This window comes from Odocoileus virginianus, chromosome 30 (genome assembly GCF_023699985.2).
Source record: "Odocoileus virginianus isolate 20LAN1187 ecotype Illinois chromosome 30, Ovbor_1.2, whole genome shotgun sequence".
Taxonomy (NCBI): domain Eukaryota; kingdom Metazoa; phylum Chordata; class Mammalia; order Artiodactyla; family Cervidae; genus Odocoileus; species Odocoileus virginianus.
Window position 1 is genome coordinate 5860557 of NC_069703.1, and position 27844 is coordinate 5888400.

Sequence of the window (27844 nt, forward strand, 5' to 3'; positions counted from 1 at the left end):
CAGAGTGAAGAGGATATCCAAACTGAAAATTCAAGGAAATATTTAATACACCTTATCAATGACTTGTCAGTAAGTACATCCTATTACTTTTGTTTTTGTTTTGACCCAGCATAGACAGTTAGGATAGAACTAGTGAGAGACCTTAAAAATGTTCTTGGGAGTGAAATCAGTTATTTGCCATATTAAAACAAAGCCACATGAATAAATATGCACCAAGTAAGACTGACCAAAGTGACAGAAAAAAAATCACTGCAAGCATTCCAAAGTCAAGTGTAAGTGACTTGCAATTATTCATTCTGTCATCATTCCTCTCCTTGGTGTAGTACAGACTTGATTATACATACAGATAAACAAACATTCATGAGGACAAATAACTGGAGCTGGGAGATGACCAGGACCAACCAGAGGACTGCACATCCAACTGTATGAATATAGTATTCATTATGACAATTTTTTTGACAATATATTTTAAAGTATATATTTATTTGAAGACTAAAAGCTACCAATTCTAGCACATGATTACCAGTGTAATAAATACAATGTGGAAATTAGAACAGACATTTTCTAATATCAAATTTTAGAATTGTTCTATTTTTCAAAAACAGATTTTGTTGAGTATTCAAATTAACCTTTTGTAAAGACTGCTGACCTGCCACAACTGCTTAAGGAAATCACTAGCAATTATTAAATAAATTCTATGGAACCTTAGATAAAAGTAGATAGTTACTGAAGGCTTTAGCCACAGATAATATTGAAATTGAAATCTGTTCTGTGTCTTTTTGTGATGCTTACTTCCCCAAACAAATTCTGAGAATACTCAATTCAGTATTTTAAGACAGACCACTCTAAACAAACTCTCAAATTAAATCTTAAAATTTATCTATCTTTTATCATGATGCTATAACATATATATTTAATTTTATTTAGGACTGATGACCTGTTTTCATCTATGAAAGCTAAAAAAAAAAAAAACACATGCTATTCTCTATTAAGTGTATTTCCAGAGAAAATATTTCTAAAATGTACATTAGCAAATTTCAAAATTTATTTATTACCTAGATGAAGTTAATCAAATAACATACTGTATATTCCTATATGTTCAAATATTTTTTTCACCTGGATATTAACATTCTAAAGCCATAATTTACCTTAATTGTTGGCAGCAGTTCAGCTTTCCATGATAAATCAACCCCTTGCCGGCTTGGAAATACATATGAAAATATAATTAAAGGACAAATATATTAAAGTATTATAAATTATTAATAAGCATCAGAACAACATGAAACCATCTATGGACCTATCAGAAACACTTCTAATAAAGTCAAGTCTGGTAAGTCTAACACAATACGCTTTATCCACATAGTCCTTTTGGGCACAGAAAGTGGTTTTTCCTAGCAATCAATTACCAATGTTTGCAAAAATTACTAGTATGTTAATTTTATTTATTTTTAATTTTAAAATCAACATTATAATTTAGTACGGTAGCAAAATGACAGTAAGTATATTTGGAGCAACTCTGAAAGTGTAATTTGAGTATATCTTATGTTGAGAAAATGAACAACTAAAGGCCTTATGTTTAAAACACTTACCACATAGAAGTGCTGTTTATGCAGCCAAAAATCCAACTATTTGTATCCTATTGATTAATAACACAAAGCAAAGCACAATATTATAGAAAATAACTATATAAAAAAAGCATTTCACTGTTTATGATAGGGTCAGTAGGCATAATGAAACATAAAATAATAACTTGCTATTCAGAAATGTATTCAAAATGGTCTCAAAAGTCAAACAGGTCAATGGTAGGCAAAGAAGTCTAAACAGACAGGTAAGCAAGTAACCTGGAGCAGCAGTACAAGAGATGAGATGATGGGTAATCTTTCCATAGCATACTGCTAAGCAAGTCTAATTTCTGAACAAACATTTAGAGTTCAGCAATGTCCACACTTTAATTAGACAGAAATTACAAAGAAAGTAACCTACATTTTAACAGAAAATAAGAATGAACTACAAGTGGACTTTCATACAAAGAGGGGGAAAAAAGCCAGAGTCAAGCCAACTAATTAAAAATAATAATCTAATATAGCTTTTTAGTTTATCATTTGAGTTCTCATTTGATTACTAGACAGGTAACTTTTATGCAACTGAGACTGTGCTTGGATTGAAACACAATTCCAAGGGTTTAAGACTAAAGCTTAGTTGTAACTTTATTAGTGCAGGTTGGGAATACTGCAGAGATGGCTGTGGTATTTTAACAATATTACATATTCAGCTTCAGTTATTTAAAAGCAGTATGACCAAAGATTGTCACTTCAACTTTTAATGAAGTAGTAAGAGCAGTGCTCCAAGATCTAACAATACTGAACTCCTACCAGAGCATAAGAGAATAAGAAACACTGCTGAGACAGCTACATACATTGTCCCTTAGTATACAGACAGGGCAATAAAAGTATCAATGTTTTCATTCAACTAGTATTTATAAAATCTAATCTGGAGGCAAGGAATTATGCTAAACCCTCAAGAAAAATGATGTATCAAGCAGATTGAGTCTCTGCCCTCATGGAGTTTAAATAAAATTTTAAGATATTTTTCAAGAATATAGAAAAGTAAGTTGAAAGAAAACAAGAACATTGTGGTACTTCTCTACTCTCCACTCTCTGACTTCTTTATCAGTTATCTGTGCTTCCCAGCACAAAAACATGACATTACAAATCAAAGCAACAGAAGAAAACTGCATGGGCCTAGACAAAGAAAACCTAGCAAGCTTTCAAGATCAACTCATCTGTACAACTGGTTTTCGCAGCTACTAAAGGAGCCTATATCAAAGATAGCCTTTATTATGAAAACTGCCAATATTCCAAACTACTTACTTTGGTGTCTAGAGAATTCTGATTCAGTCACTAACAGATTGAATAAAGTATTATTCAAACCAACCCTAAGACACTGTGTTGTTAAAACCTAGAAGGTGTCAAAAGAACAACTTCAGGTTATCTAGAAAACACTCTTGCCTCAGCTAATTATAAAATGATACTTGATCATAAAATTCATAGATCTAAAAAATATCTGTCTATAGCAAAAATAAAATGACATCCTCAACAGCTGCTAAAATCATTAGATGAAGGACTTGATAATGGATCATGCCAGTAGGACCTGAGTTCACTGAGAAATCAGTGCACTCATTTTTTTTGCCCCTCAAAATGAGACAACCACTTACCTAACAATGTGGTAAGTATGCAGCTCTACTTATAAAACACTCCTACCAAAAAAAAAATTTATTCAAGATTCTAGATCTACCTACCTACCAGTTTACAGAAAACATGATAGATAGAAATACACGTTAAAAGATAGCACAAGAATACAATCAACTAAACCCAAAACAAATACATGGCATGGGAGGAAAAAAGAGGGGACTGTTATAAAAGAGACATAAGACCTATGAATCAAATGCCATGTATGTACTTTTTGGATTGTGATTCAAATAAGCCAACTTAAAACTTAAATGAACAAAGGAAAATTGAACATGGGCTAGATACCATATGACATTAAGGAATATGTAATTAATTTTGGTGGGTAAAATAATGATATTATAATAATGTGTAAACTTCTTATCTGTTAGAAAGATTGAAATATGTATGGATAAAATGATAAAATGCCTGAATTTTGCGTTAAAAATGCTTCAGTCAAAAAAAGTGAAGAAGGATTAAATCACATTAGAATGGCAGAGTGTTGATAACTGTTAAAGCTGTGTAACAGTTATATTCTACTTTTATATGTTTGAAAACATCTATGATAAAGATGGAAAAGATTTTTAAAAATTCTCCACATATCCATAGACCTTATTACAGAAAAGGGATCCTCCAATGAACCAAACAGATATATCTGCACTTTGGCAAAGATTTTTCTCAATATAATACTGCCATTTTTATTTGGAATAGTGTGGATGCTTTAAGCCATCACCCTCAGGGCCAGATTCTCTTGGGATAAACTGTTCATCCAAATTTTAGGCTGAGAGATGCAAAACTGTGGAAAATTCACTAAAATTAGTATTCACTAGTATCTAGCCCACAATGTCTGACTACCAACTCTTCTAAAGACTTTCAGTTCAGTTCAGTTGCTCAGACGTGTCCTCTTTGCGACCCCATGGCAGCACGCCAGGCCTCCCTGTCCATCACCAAATCCCGCAGTTTACTCAAACTCATGTCCATCAAGTCGGCGATGCCATCCAGCCATCTCATCCTCTGTCGTCCCCTTCTCCTCCTGCCCCCAATCCCTCCCAGCTTCAGGGTCTTTTCCAATGAGTCAACTCTTCGCATGAGGTGGCCAAAGTACTGGAGTTTCAGCTTCAGCATCAGTCCTTCCAATGAACACCCAGGACTGATCTCCTTTAGGATGGACTGGCTGGATCTCCTTGCAGTTCAAGGGACTCTCAAGAGTCTTCTCCAACACCACAGTTCAAAAGCATCAATTTTTCAGCGCTCAGCTTTCCTCACAGTCCAACTCTCACATCCATACTGGAAAAACCATAGCCTTGACTAGATGGACCTTTGTTGGCAAAGTAATGTCTCTGCTTTTTAATATGCTGTCTAGGTTGGTCTGACTTTACTATGTATCAAATGGCAGTATCAACCAAGTGACATATTAGATCCTAGTCCTAAAAAAACACAAATAATCCAACAAAAGGGAAATGAGGAAACTTAAATTCTGAAAGATATAAAGTGAAGAATCCTAGGGTATGAGGGGAAAAAATCAGAATAGAGAGCAAAGCACCCAAATTGGTAGGCAAATTCCTGAAAGCAAGAAGTGTTGATAAATTATTAAACAGTCCTAATATAAGAAAAGATGCTAAAGCATATAACATATTTGTAGCATAGTAGGTACTCATTAAAAAGAGATACACAAAATCATCATACTGACACTGTAAATCTGGGTAACACTGTAACAAAAAGTTACTAAACTACTTTAGAGAATATTTGGTATAAAATGTACTCCAAATTTCAGTATGGAAGTCAATGGAAAAACAGGATTTAGTTTATAAAAGAGAACAGTTTCGCTTAAATATATCTATTCTTTAATGTACTAACATAAAAGTACATTAAAGAGAATTCTCATTTTCTTTGAGAATTAAAGAAATGCTGAACTGAATTCCTTCATCATAAACACTATGAAACTAAGGTAGAAGGGTGAAAAATCTAAGCTAGAGGCAAAGTACAAGCTAACAGTATACCAGTTGCAGATACATTTTGATCAATACTTTTCAATCAATACTCTGTTCCAGATAAATGTTTTTCAATTAATTTGGTTTAATAATAGTTTATAGCTAAAGATGAGATCTATTAAGCTGAATTTTAAAAATAAACAATAGTCAGCCTTTAAAATTTACATAAAAGTGTACCAATTATCTTACCAGCATGGTGCTCTGACAATAGACATGAGTGTAGATTTTTCTATGATTTGCAAGGGGAAATGTAAAATATATCTTATCAGATTCCTAAAAACAAGAGGGAAAACACAATAAAACTATTATGAGTAGATAATTTCATAATTCAAAAATTCAGACAAAGTAATAAATAATTATTCTAATGAATTCTAGTGGATTACTTTAATTCTATCATTCTTGGTGTTGTGAACCATTACTCTAGGAATGAAAAGAATATATAGACGCAAAACAGTACAAACTCTGAACACCTGAACTTGTCTTGGAAGCATCAATATGAATGCATGCTTTTCTTGTTTGGTTTGGTTTTTGGCCTCATGAGCGGACATGTCTTAGCTCTGTTCACTGGAAAGGCCTTAGAAATGATAACTCACTACTCATAACACCTGCAAGTGCCCAAGTTACGGATTTTAGATACTGTTTACCAAAAACTAGGAAGAGCTTCTTTGAGAAAAAGCCAGATTCAAGATCTGGGATGGGAAATGTCACACAATGAGCTAAAATACTATCTTATACTAGAGTGAGGAAAACATCAAAGACAACTAGAGAGCAGCTATACCAAAAAGATCCAGGTGCCTACACTGAAACGGCTTCCACTGGTCAAAGACAGAATAGTTGTTTTTTTTTTTCATTTATTTATATTAGTTGGAGGCTAATTACTTTACAATATTGTAGTGGTTTTTGCCATACATTGACATGAATCAGCCATGGATTTACATGTGTTCCCCATCCTGAACCCTCCTTCCACCTCCCTCCCCATCCCATCCCTCTGGGTCATCCCAGTGCACCAGCCCTGAGCACTTGTCTCATGCATTCAACCTGGACTGGCGATCTGTTTCACAATTGATAATATACATGTTTCAATGCTATTCTCTCAGATCATCCCCTCCTCGCCTTCTCCCAGAGTCCAAAAGTCTGTTCAATGCATCTGTGTCTCTTTTTCTGTCTTGCATATAGGGTTATCATTACCATCTTTCTAAATTCCACATATATGCATTAGTATACCAATACATTGGTCTTTATCTTTCTGGCTTACTTCACTGTATAATGGGGTTCAGTTTCATCCACCTTATTAGAACTGGTTCAAATGTATTCTTTTTAATGGCTGAGTAATATTCCATGGTGTATATGTCCCACAGCTTCCTTATCCATTCATCTGCTGATGGGCATCTAGGTTGCTTCCATGTCCTGGCTATTATAAACAGTGCTGCAATGAACATTGGGGTACACGTGTCTCTTTCAATTCTGGTTTCCTCTGTGTGTATGCCCAGCAGTGGGATTGCTGGGTCATATGGCAGTTCTATTTCCAGTTTTTTAAGAAATCTCCACACTGTTCTCCATAGTGCCTATACTAGTTTGCATTCCCACCAACAGTGTAAGAGGGTTCCCTTTTCTCCACACCCTCTCCAGCATTTATTGCTTGTAGACTTTTGGATAGCAGCCATTCTGACTGGTGTGAAATGGTACCTCATTGTGGTTTTGATTTGCATTTCTCTAATAATGAGTGATGTTGAGCAGCTTTTCATGTGTTTGTTAGCCATCTATATGTCTTCTTTGGAGAAATGTCTGTTTAGTTTTTTGGCCTATTTTTTGATTGGGTTGTTTATTTTTCTGGAATTGAGCCGCAGGAGTTGCTTGTATAGTTTTAACAGTAATTTTAGTATCAAAGACAGGACAATTTTAGTATTTTAGTTTAGACAAAAAGAAAAAAATGTCTGAGCTCAAACACTAGAGGAACCCCCCCACCAAAAAAAATCTTATGATCACTAATGGAGGGTGTTGGTGAGCCAACTAACTATTCTGAAAACCAGTAAATGTAATATCCAAAGATACACAGAATTATCATTTTTTTCCTTCGTAATCTATTTGCTCCACTCTAGATAAATTTAGCAGATGAGAAGTTTTCTATATAGTATTTCAGTTAATAAGGAACGAATAATCAAACCATAGTCTTATTGCTTTTGCAATAAATGAATTAATGACTCTACGCCTTCTTCATCAGTAATAGCTGCTAACATCACAAAAAGACAAGTCTAGTAAAAAGAAAAGCAAAACAAAAATGTGAATCTGATGAAGCATCTAGACTCAACTACCAAGTCACAGGAAGGAGTAGGCAAAGGAACATATGGAATGACACTACAGGAATGCAATCAGCAAAATCAAGACTGTGAAACCCTGGGACAAATGACTTTTTTTTTTTCCAACAAATAAACTGCAAGGAAAAAAAGGGTAAAGGAGGTATTAGAAATTTAAAGAGGAGTAAGAGATATATCAACAAATAATATATAGATTTTGTTTGTAACCTGATTTAAGCAAACTAGAAAACAAGGAAACAATAAAAAAAGTTGACAGTTATGATAAAACTAGAAAATTGAACACTGACTAGATATCAGTGAATTATTACTAAACTGATTTAAGATGGGAAAAAGTGCTTATCTTCTTTAAAAAGTCTAACTTTGAAAGAGAAATACTAAAATATTTTGGAAAAAAAAATTGTTAAATCCATTGGTGGTATACTTACATTGTAAGCCACATATGTCCATTTGGACACTTTTACTGGAACCCACATAGATGTCCCTAAGGTAAAAGAAATTAATTTATTTGACTTTTTAAAAAATATTAAGTGATTTCTTTTACTGCATACTTCTCAGTCATAACAGGATTTGAAAAAAGCATCTTCCTGAATACCGGCTATTTAAAAAATATAAAATCCAAGGAGATGTCCTCCATATACTCATCACCAAGGGGCACTCAGATCAAGTGAAGCATTTAAAAACTATTTGGTGAGTAACTCTAAGAAGTATCAACAGAAGTAAACAAATATTTTCCAACCTAAGTAGAGTATGAAATACATATTAAAAACAAAATTTACCAGCAAAAGATATGCTATTAAACCACAAGACTAAAGAATGATACTAAGAGACTAAGTCAAGAATAACATAGCATTTATTTATGTGGCTGTCAGAAGAGAGGCAATTAACTCTTTTAAACTTAGCTACTGTCATGTTATTTTCAGTAGAAAATTTTTATCAGCAATATGTTACAAATCACTTTTTAATTTTTTCTCTTAGTCAAGAACCTCATAAGAATTCAGCACAGGGAAATTAATAAAATATAACAGGACTATAACACTGGAAGCATTACAAAAGAGTTTATCTGCTAATGACCAATTTACCTAAAATAATATCCAAAACTTATACTTAAAATTAAAATGTTATTACTACCAACCTGTTAAGTCAGAAATTATTGCTGGATTTTCCTCAAAGTGTTTTGCTGGGTGTCTTATAAAATGGTGATTCAAAACCAACAATTTCTTCTTGGGATTTTGAGTTATCTAGAAAGAACATTGATATATTCTGTATCCTTTTATATCCACTGTGATGACCTAATGAAACTTTGTTTCAAGTGTGGATTCCTTAGGAGCTGAGCCACCAGGGAAGTTCCAATAAAAATAAAGGCAACAGTTACTCTGGTCTAGGCGCTGTTCTAAGTGCTTAATGTGAGACTACTGATGCTTTTGAGTTATAGTTCCCTTGTAAGTATGTATGTTTTTCTTCCTAAACTGAATGCTTCTTGAGAAGCAGGAAAATATCCCAACATTTTAATGTCTAATGTTTAGTAACATATCCTAAATTTTATTATCAAATATTTAGTCTAGTCTATCATATACAGTGAATTTGTGAAAAAGCTCAGTTTCATAGTATTTTGATTCTTAACAGTATTAGTCAAAAATCTCTCATTTGTCCCTTGAAATGCATCTGTAAAACACTTATCCATCCAAAATTATAATTTATTACATGCTAGTATTAGGGTTTTCTCATCTTAGAATTTAATGGAAAACAAGATATGATTTGTTAAAATTAGTTTGATATATCATTTTAAAAATATATATTCTGAAATTCATCTGTTATCAGCTGAAACAGGGTTTTTCCTAAACATATTGGCCATAGCTAAAGAGTCACAATTAAAACAATGTTGAAAAGCTGAAAAATGTTTGCATTCCATGTCTATACAATTGCAATATTAACAGTGTTAAACCTATAAAGCTGATTTACTTTAATACACTCACTTAAATATGGCATCTTGTGATTTAAAATGTGGTAAAACAGATCAATTTGTGTCTTTCTTTTATCAATCATTCTCTCTAATAGTTATGCAGCTTTCTGAAGGAGTAAAGAAAAGAATACACTACCTTATTCCTAAGAGAAAATGCTACAGGAGCAAGGTTAAGACACAATAAAAAGGAAAGCATTACCTAGAGAGCTACTGAGAAAGAAACTACACATAATAGTCTCTCAAAAACTGGAGCCTTCAGGGGAAAGAATTCCCAAAACCTGCCATAATGACAAATAATATGAAAAATAAAAGGAACTTTTTCCTCCAAAGAAAGAGAAAGTGAAGTCGATCAGTCATGTCCGACTCTTTGTGACCACATGGACTGTAGCCTGCCAGGCTCCTCCATCCATGAGATTTTCCAGGCAAGAGTACTGGAGTGGGTGCCGTGTCCTTCTCCAGGGGATCCTCCCAACCCAGGGATCCAACCCAGGTCTCCCGCATTGCAGGCAGACACTTTACCATCTGAGCCACAAGGAAAGCCAGATCCTCTGTCTATGGGATTTTTCCCAGGCAAGAATACTGGTGTGGGTTGCCATTTCCTTCTCTTTTCACCCCCCCAAAAAAGAAGGACATATATCAAATGTTAAACAGTAAAAGGGAAGAACTGAGGAAGATTTACAGTATCTTTCATTCTTTCAATTTTACTGCATTCTTAATTATTACTAGCGATCAAAGATTACAGATAAACAAAGATATTTCCACTTGAAACTAATCACAGTCAATATAAGGTGTAGGCTTCTACTATCATCCAAGTAAAAAAATGTATTAAATTTTTCAATGCTCAATGAAGTAACTTTTAGTTTAAAAATACATACTTGTTTAGTATCAGCATCAATAAGATCAAAGAATGCTCGAATTGTAGTCAATTGCAATTGTTTACACCTGAAGAATAAAATGTTACAAATGAAACCTTCTTTAAAAATATACTTTTGATACAAACATAAATAACTTTGATAAAAAACAAAAAATTAATGGACTATAGACATTTCTTTTAATGTGGTGAACTCTAAAATTATTTAACAAATCATTATTATTAAGCATACATCTTTTTTTTTTTAAGCATACATCTTAAAGCTGAAACCTATCTAAATAAAGTAAATTTAATCTTCCCAGATATTTCAGAGTAGAAGTATCCAGCTGCTCTGTCTTCCCTAAATCTCCATGTCTACCCTGGACACAGGCATATTGTCTGACCCATCTTCACATGTCTGAATGGTTGTGTTCCTGACACCACTGATTGCACAGCCAGAGGAAGGTGAAAAGAGAATCTTTAAGCCAATGGACACAGAGATAAGGTACTAGAGTTTATGTATTTCCTGCCCCTTATTTAATCTATTTATTTATATTAAGCATAAATCTAACTCCTACTTGGTTTTCCATGTGCTGCTCCAGAATAATCAATGCTGCAATGATCAAGTCCCTGAGTTTGGTGACTGGCCAAGGGTCTTTGATTCTGCCCAACCATGATAAATCCCAAAATTTTGACATTTGACATTAGCTTCATTTGAGACTGATGCTACTGGTTCTTCAAGCGATGGTTTTACAGGCTGCCAAGGACACCTTGGTCAAACCAAGACAAGAACAAAGGTTGAAATTCTAACCCCTAAGTTAATCTTTCTCCCAAGCCCTTATTTATTTATAGAGAAAGCTCTAAGAAAGATAACAAACCAATCTATTCACTCATGAGAAAAGAGGACCGTCACAAACTGCCAAAGTTATATTAACTTACCACACAATGGAGAGGTGGTCTGTTGAGACCCATGTCTTAGGCACTGCTGAACTCTAAAAGGAAAGAAACAAAATCATAGTTAAGAAAAGCACACTTGTTATTCTCCAACAGCCTTAAAATTCTTATAGGATAGTATTTAGAAACATGTAACATTAGTTTCACTATTTTATGATGCACAGACATTTTAAAATGTCTTATAAAAAGGTGACCCCCCCAAAAAAAAGGTGACCCCAAAATATTACAATATTTCCTGCATAAAATAACTCTCTTTGTCATTACTACTTAGTCAAGCTTAAATTATCTTTAAAAATTATTAAAACATCTACAGGTTACTTACTGAAGTTTAATGTCTAACTCCTCATTACTCTAATAAGAGGCTGAGTTTATAAATTTTTAATAAATCATAGTGTATGTATAAATTATAAGATATTTCAGTAATTTCAGTTCTGATTAGACTATCACTTAATAAATTCTAAGATGTTAATTCTAATCAGGATATATCTGAGAGATACCTAGGCCTGGGGAGACTTTATTCAAAATAAATATGCCTAATCACAAAACTACCAAATCAGACTTTTATAAGTGGGGTACAGATTTTCATTAAAAAAAAAAATCTCTAGATGATTAGCAATATATACTACTGGTTAGAGACAGAAGGGCAAAAGCCTAGTAAAAAATGTAAGTTTTCAGGTTTCCTAACAATGACCAGCAACATCCAAGAACTAGAGAATTTTTTGATACAAGGTAATGACCTCCTCATGAATGAACAGCATCTTACATACAATGGGGGAATATTAAGTAAATCTAATATTATTTTTCATATCACCTCTCTCTCTGCACTGTCAAAGACACAAAGAGATGCTCTCCTTAGAAATGTCAAAATAAAATGAAAATAGGAAACTAACAATGCTATGTGTGATAAAATTTAAAGGCCTAACATGCCTCTTTAATTAAAAAAAAAAAAGTTATTTATGACTTCTAATGAGTCATTGAGTCATTCATTGTAACCCTGGTACTCTGCAAATAACAATGTGTATTTGGGTTCCAGGTTCTACAGTTGAAGGAAAATCTACAGCTTATTAAATGAACTTATAGATATTAGATATCTTATTTAGGAATTACTGCTGGCAACTTACTTTAAAAACTGAGACAACCAGAGTTCACTGTGGTTCTAAGGTTTCATTAGAGCCTCAGTAAAATGAGAACTCAATGTAGACATAATTTACTATTAACTAGGACACAAAGCTAATTTACTTTCATTCAGTCTAATATCTGTGTTAGAGCTAAAAACAGGAAAGCCAACATAAAGAGTAAAGGTAGTTGCTCACAATCTTTGTGGTAGCTAGAGTGCATATTTCAGTCTCTAAGGTGTGACTCAGTACTAACTGTGTAAGAAAGAGGGAGAAGAGCCACTGTCAGACCTGACTGCTCTGCCTTCATGCTTTCTCCTCCCTTCCTGTGGCTCAAACAGTGGTGATTAAAGCAACCTTTTGGGTAAGGCATTCAAGAAGGGGGAGCCTGAGTCCCTTACTGAGCCTCCTTCATAAAACTACCCACCACTTAAATACACACCTAGGGCAGTTAAATGAGCAAAATGTAAAATTCTACTGTTTAAGTGCCATTATCTGCATAAGTGAACATTATAGAAGTTTGATCTACCATACTAAAATAACTACGGTCTCTAACTTGAATGGTTTTTTTCCCAATGGGTTCAATGTCATTTAACTGGTCTCGAGATAATCATTAAAAAATTACTTCTTAATAATTGTTTTTTTAAGGAGAATATACATGTAGACATATAAAAGACTTAAGATTATTTGAGAGCTAAAAACTAAATAATGAAATATTTAAAAGCTAAATAAAACTCAGATTATACAATAACCAGCTTTATGTTCCATAATAAGTGAAATATATTTTCATCAGAGACAAAAATACACAGCTGCCTTAAACACAATACTTTAACAAATCGATTAGAAAAGCAGGTGCACACACACCATTAAACCAAACTCTTCAAAAGCTGTCAAAGAGGGTGTCAATACAGCATCACGCTCCAGATCACGTCTAGGCAATAACTTACATCCAATTTTATACGGCTAAAGGTCTAGTTTCACTGAGAATTTCACATTTAGAGTTTCGAGAACTAGAATACATCTGCCCAGAATATTTCAGCAGCAAAAGACCAGATTCATACCAACAGTGAGCTTAGAGAGGTTTACCAATAAGTAAATTAGTACTAATTAGTTCCAAAGCTATTACGGCTATATCATAGCTCCTCCAGTAGTAAGAAAATGGTTGATAAGGGCAGAACAGCCTAATAATTTTTGTTCTATATAGCATTCAATGTTTACTTAATGAATAGCAATTTATGGAAGAGCAATAGTAGCTAAGTCGAGCGAAGGCATATCTATGAAGAGAACAACTATGAAACAAAGAACTATCATCTAAAAAGAAAAAGGAATGCTATGAATTTTCTTTTTAGAAATTAAATTGAGTTATATTTGGAGACAATGTGTATACTGAGTTTAAAAATTAAGCTCTTAACTGAAGACTTCAAAGACTTCAAAATACAAAAATAATGTAAGTCCTAAAAAGAAACCTGAACTTATTTTACAGAAACTATGTATCCCAGTTAAAGATCAAATACCTGATGTGCTAGTAGGGAAGAATAAGAAGCAAGTTTATTTATCAGGTTTCTATCTATACTTTGATACTCCATCAGGGCTCTATCTATACTTTGATACTCTATCAAGTATCAATCACTCAGTCGTGTCCAACTCTTTGCAACCCCATGGACTGTAGCCCACCAGGCTCCTCTGTCTATGGGGTTCTCCAGGCAAGAATACTGGGGTGGGTTGCCAGTTCCTTCTCCAGGGGAATCTTCCCAACCCAGGGATTGAACCCTTGGCTCCCACATGGCAGGCAGATTCTTTACTGTCTGTGCCACCAGGGAAGCTACTATCAAGTATCAAAGCTAAATTTTAAATTTTAAAACCAGTAAACCTTCATTCAAGTATAAAACTCAAGAGTATGTGAAACGTTTGATCTACTACTGTTGTGTATAGCATACCACTGAGATACACCAACAGCCCTTGGATTTCAGCCCACACTTTCTCATACTTAAAACTCTAATCAATGGATAGGCAATTACTTTGAACAAGAAACAATCGTCTTATATAAGAATGATTTGCATGAAGTTTCTAACATTTTTTTCACTTTCCATGGATTTAAGTATCCATGTCTCTGCCTTCCCAAAATAATAATATTCATTTTTTCATATCTCTCTCCTCTCACACACACATGCAAACATGTACACACATTATACTACAGCAACTAAGCAATCATTTCCAACCAACCACATATCACTTCTCCTTTCATGCCCCACTGTGACCATCATGTTACTACTTCAGTAGAATCTTTAAAAAAGATTACCACAACAGATAAGGCACTGGTATGATGGCTTAATTTTGGTAGAAAAGTCAGTCCTGAACGAACTTGGTAATCCCGGAATCCTCCAGCTACAGAAAGTGTGGTTAAATTTATCTGTCTGGCATTTAAAATCCAATAGTTGTTTACAGTCATATAAAAATCTGGTGGGAAATAAAAAAGACATACATTAAAAGTTAGCAACCACTCCCTGAAACAATAACCTATCTAGGATACTAATATTAAACTGAATTTCTGTTTAAGTCATATGAATTGTCTATAAACAATGCCATCCACATTTCTCTACTTTGAGTAAAATCAGTTATCTTTACACATATTCTACTTTCCCCATCAGAGTACAAATACTGAGTTAGTAAACATATCAATAAAAAAAAAAAGATAACCCAATTTTACTAGCTTTGACAAGTCTATAGCAAATAGGTCTCTACATTCCACAAGGATGCTTTTTTTTCACAAGCCACATAATATAGAAACACCCCAAATTCTTCCAAAGACACATTTACTACACTAAGGAGCTGTAGATTTTCCTAATCATGGCTGTGTCCTTGTTTATAAGGGCTCAGTAGCTTTTTACTGCAGCTACTATAGTACTGGTGACCACACAAAGTGCTATTTAAGTTCTTAAAATATCATCTATCAGGGCAGTGACAGTCACATTATTCTTGGGACTCTACTGTAGAAAATCTGATGTTTAAGAAGATTCTATTCATTTAGTTTAACAAGCAGTTTCAAAGGGAACTACTTGGGGATAATTTTTCCACTTTATCTATGGAAGATGAGAAAAATCTGGGCGCCAGAGCATGAGATGGCTGGATGCATCGCCGCCTCAACGGGCATGAGTTTGAGCACGCTCTGGGAGATGGTGAAGGCCAGGGGAGCCCGGTGTGCTGCAGTCCACAGGGCTGCAAAGAGGCGGACAGGACTGAGGGGCTGAGCGACAGCAACGAGGACACCTCGGAGCCGGACACTGGCCGATGGCAGCGCAGGGAGAACGCATCTCTGTGGGCATCTGCCGCACAGGAAGAGCAGGTCCCTGAGCTCTCCTCCTTTACTTCCCACACACGTTCCATCCTGCATCACAAGGACCTCCTGCGCACAGCCAAGTTCTGTCTGTGCCTCAAGCAGGGCCACCCCTGGCCACAGTTCAAGCTCAGGATTGCACATACCTGTCCTCAAGACAGATCCAAAGAGGGGCTAAGGAAGTGAGCTTGAGGCATACGGACAAGAAAAGTCTGAAAGACTGGCTACCTGGATCATGGTCCAGAAGTAAAGGTACAACCTCTAAGTGGGGAGGCTGTTTGCCCTGTACACTCCACACCTGTGTATGTGTGGCAACACCAGAGCAGGGCCCTCTAAAGTGCAGAGCCCAGCGCAAGGCTTCCTTTCTCCCTATTTAAGGACAGTATTTCCAACAAGTACAAACAGAGAATCTACTTCTGCGCATAATATGGGTCTCCTAAAAACTTAAAAACCTATCATCCTTTGAACTTTTCCTTTTTTATACTAATTATGGCTTTATGCAATTAAAAATATATACAAAATAAATGGCAAAGTGAAAGTCGCTCAGTCGTGTCCAACTCTTTGCGACCCCATGGACAGAATACTGGAGTGGGTAGCCTTTCACTTCTCCAGGGGATCTTCCCAACCAGGGATCGAACCCAGGTCTCCAGCATTGCAGGCAGATTCTCTACCAGTGAGGCACAAGGGAAGCCCAAGAAGCTTGCTAATTACTGGAAAGGCACCTTGATCCTAAGAAGCACTTTCAGCCTAAGCCAGTGGTCCCCAACCATTTGGGAACCAGGGACAGATTTTGTGGAAGACAATTATTCCATGGACCAGGATGGGGGGGGATGGTTTCAGAATGAGTCAAGGGCATTACATTTATTCTGCACTTTATTTCTAGTATTATTACATCAGATCCACCTCAGATAATTGGGCATCCGATCCCAGAGGGTGCGGAAACCTGGTCTAAGCCATTTAGAGGTAGACCATAAGTATCCTTCAAAGACACTAAGACCTGACTCTCTTGACAGTTCTTTCCTCAAAGAGATTTTTAAAAAGGATTTTGAGTAATTCTAATATAACTGGTAGGGCTCATCTACATATACCACATAAAATGCAGTAAGAGAAATCTTGATTATGATGACAAGTATTATGACTATGTCTTTAATTTTTTCTAAACCTATTATAAATAATAATTTATAATTATTAGAATCAGGAAGGCATATTTAACTTCAATACAAAATTAAAATTTTTATTCAGAGTTCTACAGGCAAAGTTTTAAATATAATAAGGAGAAATATCAACCTTCTCTTTAAGTATTACTGCACCAGATATCTCAGCAAATAAGTTACTCCTTGGCAATGTTATGCTGAGATGGGTGTTTTGGAAAGCTACTTTGGTTAGGAGTCCTTAGGGTATGTGTCTCACTAATCTATAAAAAAAATTTTCAGCACAATTAAGATGATGCAAATTTTTATAGAATAAGAAGCTGTACAAATTTACTGATCAGGAAAAATAATTATTTCTTTCTAAAGATTTTCTTCTACACATACAATATTCCAATAAGCCATGAAGACAATACTTGATTTTAATAAAAAGTTGAGAGAGTAGGCATTTAATTCTTATCCTCCAACATTATCACTATTTAATTAGATGACAGCAATCATAAACTCCTGTTCTTCACTCAAAATTCTCTGCAAAATTACAGTATTACCCATAGTTTTATTTCCTCTGTTATCATAATATAACTCAATTCAGAGGCAGAATATGCAAAGGGTAAAAGCACAGGCCCAGAAACAAGCTTGCCAGTGTCAAATACTGGCTCCACTATTTTCTTGCTATGTGATTTCAGGCCAAGAATTTATCCTGGCCTCTTTTTTTCTATCTGTGAACATGGCTATAATAATGGTAGCTACCTCAAAGGACTGCCCTAAAGATCAAATGACCTAACAGTCACGCAGTTCTTGCCACAATATCCAAAATATAAGAGCTCTATAAATGTTAGCAATCCTAACTCATCTCATCATATAAAGTGTTAGCAGATCTATTTATTTTTAAAAAAGGCACTTCTACTATTTTACCTAAATGCATGTATTTTGAATAGAGTAGCCAGAAGAGTTAACAAAACACAGAAATATAAATACACTTCAGGAGACTGGGAGTCAACCTCAAGAACAACTAAGCTGAAGCTCAAAGGCCTAGAGGCTGTAGGACACATGCCGTCCATGCTAACATGCAACAGGCAGAGGAAGCTAACAGCAGCTTTAGTTATGAGTCTTAAGCTGAAAGTCACAAAAAGAGATGCTCAGAATTGGAAGTGCTGATTTAAACCTAAGCTGCTTCACACATGGATAAACCTGTAGCATACTCTAAAGGGAGCAGCTGCAAAGATTTGTTTAATCCTAAACAACAATGGGGAGGTCAGTTAGTGTTTATGTAACAGTACCCACCTGTAATGAAACGATCTAAAGGCATCACAGGAGCAACATGAGGTGTGGCTTGTGTAACAAGAAGATTGATCAGATCTTGTTTAAAATTTTTCAGTGTAAGCAATGCTCTTGCAACAAGGCCACCCATAGAATGACCGATTATTGCCACACTTTTTGGAGCAAATTCTTGACCCTATTAAAAAAAAAAATCACCAAGGCATGATTAAGGATTAGAATCACAGTAAACATAATAAATACTTCTCTCAACATATAAGCAATTTTATTCAAAAAAGAAGAATAAACTATTATATAATCTCCCTTAATAAGACAGAAATACATTTTCATACACTTGTAATTAGTATATACATACTGTTTTGCGTTCTGCAAGCATTTTTAAAAGTTAGGCTTTGGTTTTCTGAACCAAAATCAAAACACTTGGTCTAGCAAATCATGTTTTTACCATTTGTTATATTGTATGTAAGAGGTGTGATTACATTTGGTGTATATCAGAATATTAGATTTTATAGGATATATAAAGTCAGATCACTTATTTGAAAGTGGAGGTATCACAAAAAAGCCACAACTATTCCAGTTGCCATAGCAATGTACTGTTGCATCATATTGATATATCTTATCTCATCAAATTATTTCTCTATTGTGGGCCTGGGCTGAAAAAGGAGTCAGCAATTCACATTTATTCACTGATAATTACTTATTTTAATTTTTAAAGTATTTCTTTTTAAAAAATCTTTTCTATCTCTATATAGTATCCTCGGTTCCACTACCAAACTTCTGTTCATCACTTTCCGCACTGATCCTTCATCCAGGCCTTCTCTCCTGTTACTATAATCTGGGCCTCATGCAGAACCAGAGTTAATAGAATAGACCTGAGACTGCTATCCTTAAGACTGACTGTATTCAAGGTTGGCTCTGGTTTGCTGTCTAGGACCACAGACTTTGGAAGGGCTCCCATCATTTCCTAAATGATAACAATGGCTCATACGGAAACTGCTTTGTAAACACGGTTTATGTTGAACGCTTTCGGCCTTATTTTTGTTGGGATTTTGGCACACGGGAAGCACAGGCACCAGGTGTCCAGGTGACTGGCCTTCAGGAAAACCTTGGCTACTGAGCCTCTAGGGAATGCCTCTCACAGATGACACTGCATGCCTGTCACAAGCGTTGCCGCAGGAATTAAATGCACCCAGAGTGACTTTCCTGCAAAGGGACACTGGGAAGCTTCACCTGGCTTCTCTGGACTTCACCCCATGCACCTTTTCTCTTGGCCAATTTTGCTTTATATCCTTTCACGGGAATAAACCATAACCATGAGAACAACTATATGCTGAGTCCTGTAAGGCCTCCTGGAGAAACATCAGCCTGAGGATGGTTCTGGTGATCTTCCGAAACATACTTGATCTTAGCAAAAGCCAAACGCTACATATGTGCTCTGAAACCTGTCCCCTTTGGCCTTCTCAAGGACAGCACTCTGGCAATTCTTCTCACTTTCTTCCTGCATTATTGTTTCTGTTTATTAGATCATTCTCACTAGTATATAAATATGGTCTTCCCCACTGGCTCAGAGGGCAAACAATCTGCCTGAAATGCAGGAGACACAGGAGATGTGGATTCAATCCCAGGTCAGGAAGATCCCCTGGCGGAGGAAATGGCAACCTACTCCAGTATTCTCATCTGAAAAATGCCATGGACAGAGGAGCCTGGTGGGCTACAGTCCAAAGGGTCACAAAAAGTCAGACACAATTGAGAACTAAGCAAAAATAACTACTAGATCATTCTCACTAGTATATAAATATACTGTTATTCTCTCTTAAAAAGTAAAGTTTATTTTTACTTCTACTTTAGCAACCACATCTTTCTTTATATGCTATTTTGAAGAGCAAAACTCTTCAAAAACAGTTGTCTGCACAGTACTTGCTGTCTCCAATTTCTCAAACACCCTTAAGCCCATTCTGATCAGGTTTTCCCCTGCAACACTCCTTTAAAACTGCACTTACCTGGTCACCAAGGAATCTAAAGATCAATTCTCAATCCTCACCTTACTTGACCTATCAATGGCAATTTACATAGCTGATCACTTCTTCCTCTTTGAAAATGCTTTGCTTGGTTTCCTTGATGAGATACTCTTATGGTTCTCCTCTTACCTCACTGACTGCTCCTATTTAGTCTCTTGCTGGTTCCTTCTTATCTTCCCTCATCTCATAATACTGGTGTGACTCAGACCTCAGTCCTTAAATATCTTCTTTCACATCTTGAACCCATTAGTGATCTCATCTAGTCTCATGGCTCTAACTACATCTCAGTTCCATTCAGTTCAGTCACTCAGTCATGTCCAACTCTTTGCGACCCCATGGACTGCAGCACGCCAGGCGTCCCTGTCCATCACCAACACTGAGTTTACTCAAACTCATGTCCATTGAGTCAGTGATACCATCCAACCATCTCTTCCTCTGTCTTCCCCTTCTCCTCCCGCCTTCAATCTTTCCCAGCATCAGGGTCTTTTCAAATGAGTCAGTTCTTTGCATCAGGTGGCCAGAGTATTGGGAGTTTCAGCTTCAGCATCAGTCCTTCCAATGAACACCCAGGACTGATCTCCTTTAGGATGGACTGGCTGGATCTCCTTGCAGTCCAAGGGACTTTCAAAGAGTCTTCACCAACATCACAGTTCAAAACCATCAATTCTTCGCACTCAGCTTTCTTTATAGTCCAACTCTCACATCCAAACATGACTACTGGAAAAACCATAGCCTTGACTAGACGGACCTTTGTTGGCCATGTAATGTCTCTGCTTTTTAATATGCTGTCTAACTACATCTATATGCTGTCAATCCTCAAGTTATTATCTCCAGACTGGATCTCTTCTCCTCAACTCTAACCTTAAACTACAACTGCATGCTAGCTACACTTGGGATGTCTAAAATGTACCTTAAATACAATCTGTCTAGAACTGAACTCTTAATATCCTTTAGATCTGTTCCCCCTACATTTCTCCCCACCCTGGTTAATGATGATTAAATTCTTTTAGTTTTCCTAGTTTGAAATGAAGTGAAGTGTTAGTCTCTCAGTCATGTCTGACTCTTTGCGACCACATGGACTGTAGCCCACCAGGCTGCTCTGTCCACAGAGTTCTCCAGGCAAGAATACTGGAGTGGCTTGCCATGCCCTTCTCCAAGGGATCTTCCTGACCCCTGGGCTGAATCTGGGTCTTCTGCATTGCAGGCAGATTGCTTACTATCTGAGCCACCAAGGAAGCCCTTTTTCTAGTTTGGGTCATCTTTAACTCTTCTTTTTCTCTCACATTACCCCTCCATACCTGAACTGCCAGCAACTCCTGTTGCCTTTGAGATTTATACCAGTCTGACCATTTCCCATCATCTCCACTGCTATCAACTTGATCCAAACCAAAATTATCTTGCCAAAATTACTTCAATAATTCCCTAACTGGCCTCTCTACTTCTACCTTTACATCCCTTCAGTTTATCCTCAAAAGCACTCTGACACCAGAATGACACTGTTATAACCTAAAACAGGGCTTCCCAGGTGACTCAATGGTAAGGAATTTGGCTGCCAATGAAGGAGACACAGGTTTGATCCCTAGACCAGGAAGATCCCACATGTTGCAAAGCAACTAAGACCGTGGGTCACAACTATTGAGCCTGCGCTACTGAAGCCCGAATGCCTAGAGCCCATGCTCTGCAACAAGAGAAGCCACTGCAATGAGAAGTCCGTGCACTGCAGTAGAGAGCAGTCCCTGCTCTCAACGACTACAGGAAAAGCCTGAGCAGTAACAAAGACCCAGCAGAGCCAAAAATAAATAAAAATTAAAAAGAAAAAACCTAAAACAGAACATGCTATTCCTTTGTTCAAAAACTGCTTTAGTGGCTTTCTGTATCATTTAATAAAAGGCAAAATCCTTAAAACTGCCTGCAAGACTCTACGAACTGCCTTCCTCCCAAACTTTCCTTCTACTAACTTACTGTTCCAGCCATATCAGACTCGTTTTTCCTGAAATACAGGACCCATCTGTTTGCCTCATATCTTTGTTCCCTCTTCCTGCAGTACTTTCCCTAGGTATCTAAATAGGCTAAGTGAGTAAGTAAGTGAAGTTGCTCAGTCGTGTCCAACTCTTTGCGACCCCATGGACTGTGGCCCACCAGGCTTCTCTGTCCATGGGATTCTCCAGGCAAGATTACTGGAGTGAGTTGCCACTTCCTTCTCCAGGGGATCTTCTCAACCCAGGGATCGAACCTGGTTCTCCTGCATTACAGGCAGATGCTTTAACCTCTGAGCCACCAGGGAAGCCATTCCCTCATATCCTTCAGTTCAGTTCAGTCGCTCCGTCGTGCCGACTCTTTGCAACCCCATGAATCGCAGCACGCCAGGCCTCCCTGTCCATCATCAAATCCCAGAGTTTACTCAAACTCATGTCCATGGAGTCGGTGATGCCATTTTAGCCATTTCATTCTCTGTTGATCCCTTCTCCACCTGCCCCCAGTCCCTCCCAGCATCAGGGTCTTTTCCAATGAGTCAACTCTTTGCATAAGGTTGCCAAAGTACTGGAGTTTCAGCTTCAGCATCAGTCCTTCCGATGAACACCCAGGACTGATCTCCTTTAGGATGGACTGGTTGGATCTCCTTGCAATCCAAGGGACTCTCAAGAGTCTTCTCCAACACCACAGTTCAAAAGCATCAACTTTTCGGCGCTCAGCTTTCTTCACAGTCCAACTCTCACATCCATACATGACCACTGGAAAAACCATAGCCTTGACTAGATGGACCTTTGTTGGCAAAGTAATGTCTCTGCTTTTTAATATGCTATCTAGGTTGGTCATAACTTTCCTTCCAAGGAGTAAGCGTCTTTTAATTTCATGGCTGCAATCACCGTCTGCAGTGATTTTGGTGCCCCAAAAAATAAAGTCAGCCACTGTTTCCGCATCTATTTCCCATGAGGTGATGGGACCAGATGCCATGATCTTAGTTTTCTGAATGTTGAGCTTTAAGCCATCTTTTTCACACTCCTCTTTCACTTTCATCAAGAGGCTCTTTAGATCTTCTTCACTTTCTGCCATAAGGGTGGTGTCATCTGCATAGCTGAGGTTATTGATATTTCTCCCGGCAATCTTGATTCCAGCTTGTGCTTCCTCCAGCCCAGCGTTTCTCATGATGTACTCTGCATATAAGTTAAACAAGCAGGGTGACAATATACGGCCTTGATGGAATCCTTTTCCTATTTGGAACCAGTCTGTTGTTCCATGTCCAGTTCTAACTTTTGCTTCCTGACCCGCATATAGGTTTCTCAAGAGGCAGGTCAGGTGGTCTGGTATTCCCATCTCTTTCAGAATTTTCCACAGTTTATTGTGATCCACACAGTCAAAGGCTTTGGCATAGTCAGTTTGTATCAAATTGTCTGTGTCTCAACAGAGGTCTTCACTGGATGTCCTTATTTATAATTGTAGTCTACCTTCAACTACCTATCCCCCTTTTCTGTTTTTAATTCCTGATATTTATCACAAGATAGTATGCATTTTTCTTATGATGTTTTACGCCTGCCTCTCCCTATTGGAACACAGTTCCATGAGGGCTTAGATTTGTTTTATTCATTCCTATATTTGCATGCAGACTCACACGATGAACAAATGTGGTTTCTTCCATCTAAAATGTCCTCTCACTTTCCCATACCCAAGTCATATCCATCCAACAAGACTGAGTTGTCTCTTAACCCCTATTATACTTGCTTGTAACAGAAATAATACTTACTAAAAGCCTCAATTTAGAAGAAAGTCTATTAGTTCTATTAAAAATGTAACATGTATTTGTTAGAGAAAACAAGACAACAAAAAAAAGAAGAAAAACAAAGCACCTAATACATAACATTAGAGACACAAGTGTTTTTTGGGAAAATCATTTATGGAATGAAATCTCATTTTGAAATCCCATCTAATTTATCTTATCTAATAACTATCAAATATGTAAAAGGTTCTGCTTCATCTTACGGCTTGTTTCATCCTACAATAAGTGTAGATTTAAGCTAAAAAATATTTGAAGTAATTTTAAAATGCTGACTTAGGCAACGAATCAAGACACCTAAATTTCATTTTCAGGATACACTGGAATACCAATGACTGGATGACTGTAGCTTTACAGTTAAGTCTTGAATCAGGCAATGCAGAACCTCCAACTTTGTTCTTTTCCAAGATGGGTCTTTTTTTTATTATTTGTTGCTTTGATTCTTTCCACATAAGCATATCAATTAAAAAAAAAGAACTACTGGTATTTGATTTGTTGAGCATTAAATCTATTGGTCTATTTGGGGAAAATTTACATCTTAACCTTGAGTATTCTAAACCATAAAGTTGGTCTGTTCATTTATTTTGGATTTCTTTAATTTTTACCAGATGGGTCTGCAGTTTTCAATGAACAGATCTTGCACATCTTTCACTAAATTTATCTATAAGATTTTTTATACTACTGTAAGTGCATTTCAAAACTTCACCTTCCATTTGATCACTGATTTCTAAATACTGACCATTTACCCGTGATTCTGATAAAATCACTTATGAATTCTAAAACTATACTTCTAACTACTACTTTACTCTTACAAATTCTGATGACATCTTTTTATTTTAATTCAATTCAAAACATTTTCAAATTTCACCCGTGATTTTCTTTTTAACCTCTGGGTTATCTAGAAGTCATTTCCAAACATTTGAGGATTTTCCAGATATCTTTTTGCTGACATTTCTAATTTAATTCTGTTATGTTCAGAAAATAAACCCTGTATGACTTCAGTCCTGACACTGAAACTTGTTTTATGGCTTGACATGTGGCATATCTTAGTAAATGTTCCATGTGCACTGAAAGAGGTCATAGCTTGTTCAGTTGTTGGGTGCGACCTATAAATATCAGTAAGCCCAGCTTGTTTCTACAGTTGGTGGACATGTTCTATAAATGTCAACAGGTCAAGTTGATTAACAGTGTTAAAATCTTGTATACTTTACTGGTTTTCTATTTATTTCATCAATTATTGAGAGAGGATTGTTGAAATTATCAACTCTAATTGTGAATTTACCTATTTTTCCTCTAGTTTGTTAATTCTGCTTCATCAACTTGGAAGCTCTGCTACTAGCTGCATACTCCCTTGAGATACTTTGGCCTTTCTGATGAGCTGACTCTTATTACCAAGAAATGTCCCTCTTTTTCAATGTAATGTCTTTCGTCCTAGACTCTATTTAGTTGATACTAAGATTGCCATGCTAACTTTCACACTATCTGTATTTGTATGTGTATTTTTTCCATTCCTTTACATTTCTTAATCAGGATTTTTAAATCTAAAATGGTTTTTGCTTTCCAGTACTCAGATTAGCATAGTTTGGTGGGTCTTGTTTTTTAATCCAGTCTGACAAGATCTTCCTTTTAATTGGAGTGTTTAATTCATCTACAATTGATATAATTATTGATAGCTGCACTGAACTCTATTATCTTGCCATTTGTTTTCTGTTTGTCCCATCTGTCTTGTGGTTCTTTCCTTTCAGATTGAATACATTTTATTATACTTCACTGATACTGCATTTTTAACAAATCAAAGGTCTATGGCAACTTTGCACTGAGCATGTCTATTTGTGCCATTTTCCAATAATATTTATTCACTTTGTGTCACATTTTGGTAATTATCGCAATGTTTCAAACTTTTCCATTTCATTCGTTATGGTAAGCTGTGTGATCACTGACCTCTGATGTTACTATTATGAAGGTTCAAATGATGGTCAGCATTTCTTAGCAATATTTTAAAATTAAGGTACGCACATTTTTAAAAACATGACGCTGTCATACACTTAAAGAGTCCACGGTAAACTGCAAACATAAGTTTGTATGAACTAGACCCCCCAAAATTCATGAGACTTGCTTAACTGCAGTGTCTGCTTTATTGCCACAGTCTGGAACCTAACCTGCAGTATCTTTGAAGTAGATCTGTATTTCTCCTCCATTTGCTCTTTAGCTGCATCTCCTTTTTTATTGTTGTTACTCTAGAAATTACAGTATACAACCTTATCAGTCTATCATGAATTAACATTATACTTCTTACTGTAGTGGAATAATTCTATCTATTCCTCTTCCTCTCTTTTCACCATTAGTATATATTTTCCTTCTAAATAAATTATAAACCTCATAATGAATTCATTACTGGAAATAAATATTTTAACCTTTTAATTCTGAACCAATTAGAGACACTGGCGCTCTAATCCTAACCCTTCCTCCTTGGTGTGCTATTGCCTTGTATTGCCCTGTGCATACAATAACGTAGCACTCAAAGACTGAAAGAATCAAATCTCAAGAGCTCCTATCTATGCCTAGGTCTTAGTTCTCTTCTTCTACTCTGACCACAAACCTAGCCATGTCAGTAGTTCCAAATGCCAGCCCCTGCCTTATTCAGCTTAGTGACGTCAATTTGCTCTGTTTCACCTCTAAAAATTTTACCCCATGGTCTGGAAAATGCTTCCAGGCAGAAAGCTGGGCACTCAAGGAGCTCACATCACATGTTTTCCCTCTTTTGGTGATCACAGACCTTTACCATTTGGTTGTCCAACATCTGAAAACATGTGCTTCAGATATTTTCACCAGTTTTATAATTGTTTATATATGGAAGTGGTCTACTCTAGTACTAGTTATTTAGACAATTAGCAGAATTACCAAACTAGAGGAAAAAATAGGTAAATTCACAATTAGCGTTGATAATTTCAACAAATCCATACTAATGGATTTAGGAAATGCACTGCACTCCTAATTTGTATATAAAGGAAAAAAAATTTGTTTTCCCAAAATTCACAAGAGTTCTTGTAAACTGAATTTGAATTTCAAAACCCATGACTAAATTCAAAGCAACAGAATTTCACACAAGAAAACCTTTGTGCTACCTTTGCTTCAACTTCTGTGTATGTGTGTGTGTTTGTACAAACACAACTCTTTGGACCTCACGGACTGTAGCCTACCAGGCGCCTATGTCCATGGAATTTTCCAGGCAAGAATACTGGAGTAGCAGCCATTTCCCACTCCAGCACATCTTCCTGACCCAGGGATCGAACCTGTATCTCATGCACTGGCAGGCGGATTCTTTACCGCTGAGACATCTGGGAGCTCATGTAAACAAATAATTTAAAATACGCTGAGTCTCTTCAACAAACAAAAAAAGATACCAGTAGGCTGATCACTATTGATCTCCATGATTATCTCATACCTTATAGAGCTTGAGAATTGTTTTAATGCATTCATGCACAAACTTAGTCTGTTTCTGAAGACTTCCACCATACAGTGCCACCAGTTCTTCATTGAAATTCACACTAAAGAAGTCAAAGTGGTACTTGAAGTCAATGTCTTCGGCTTTTCTAAGTGCAATAGAGCCAATAGAACGAACTGCAGAGGAAAAGGATTAAGTGCATATGAAACAAAAATTTTTAAAGTTTCTTCTAAAGCTTCAAAGTCTCTTAACAAATAACTATCTCTCACACTGAATAAAACCTACTTTAGGGTGACATCCTTAATAATATCAATTTAGAAGAACAAACCCACCTAGCAATTGTGTGTCTGGTTCTATAAATTTTTTTAAATTAAATATAAAGTGAATGGTTCATTCATTCTCTGTTTCCCCTTTAGTAAGGGCAACAACAGCTAAAAGGG

At 36.3% G+C, this 27844-nt stretch overlaps 1 protein-coding gene across 2 annotated transcripts in view; it reads right to left on the bottom strand.

Annotated features, from left to right (window-relative positions):
* Positions 1–27844, bottom strand: part of PGAP1 (post-GPI attachment to proteins inositol deacylase 1) — a 76705-nt gene that overhangs the window by 39561 nt on the left and 9300 nt on the right. For both annotated transcript variants that reach the window (XM_070458488.1, XM_070458487.1), the window contains exons 3-12: positions 27405–27580; positions 18176–18347; positions 14709–14866; positions 11280–11332; positions 10366–10432; positions 8663–8768; positions 7956–8011; positions 5405–5488; positions 1590–1636; positions 1149–1200 (exon numbers count right to left, since the gene is read on the bottom strand). In XM_070458488.1, the coding sequence (XP_070314589.1) occupies positions 1149–1200; positions 1590–1636; positions 5405–5488; positions 7956–8011; positions 8663–8768; positions 10366–10432; positions 11280–11332; positions 14709–14866; positions 18176–18347; positions 27405–27580 (971 nt within the window). The remainder of the gene's footprint in view (positions 1–1148; positions 1201–1589; positions 1637–5404; positions 5489–7955; positions 8012–8662; positions 8769–10365; positions 10433–11279; positions 11333–14708; positions 14867–18175; positions 18348–27404; positions 27581–27844) is intronic.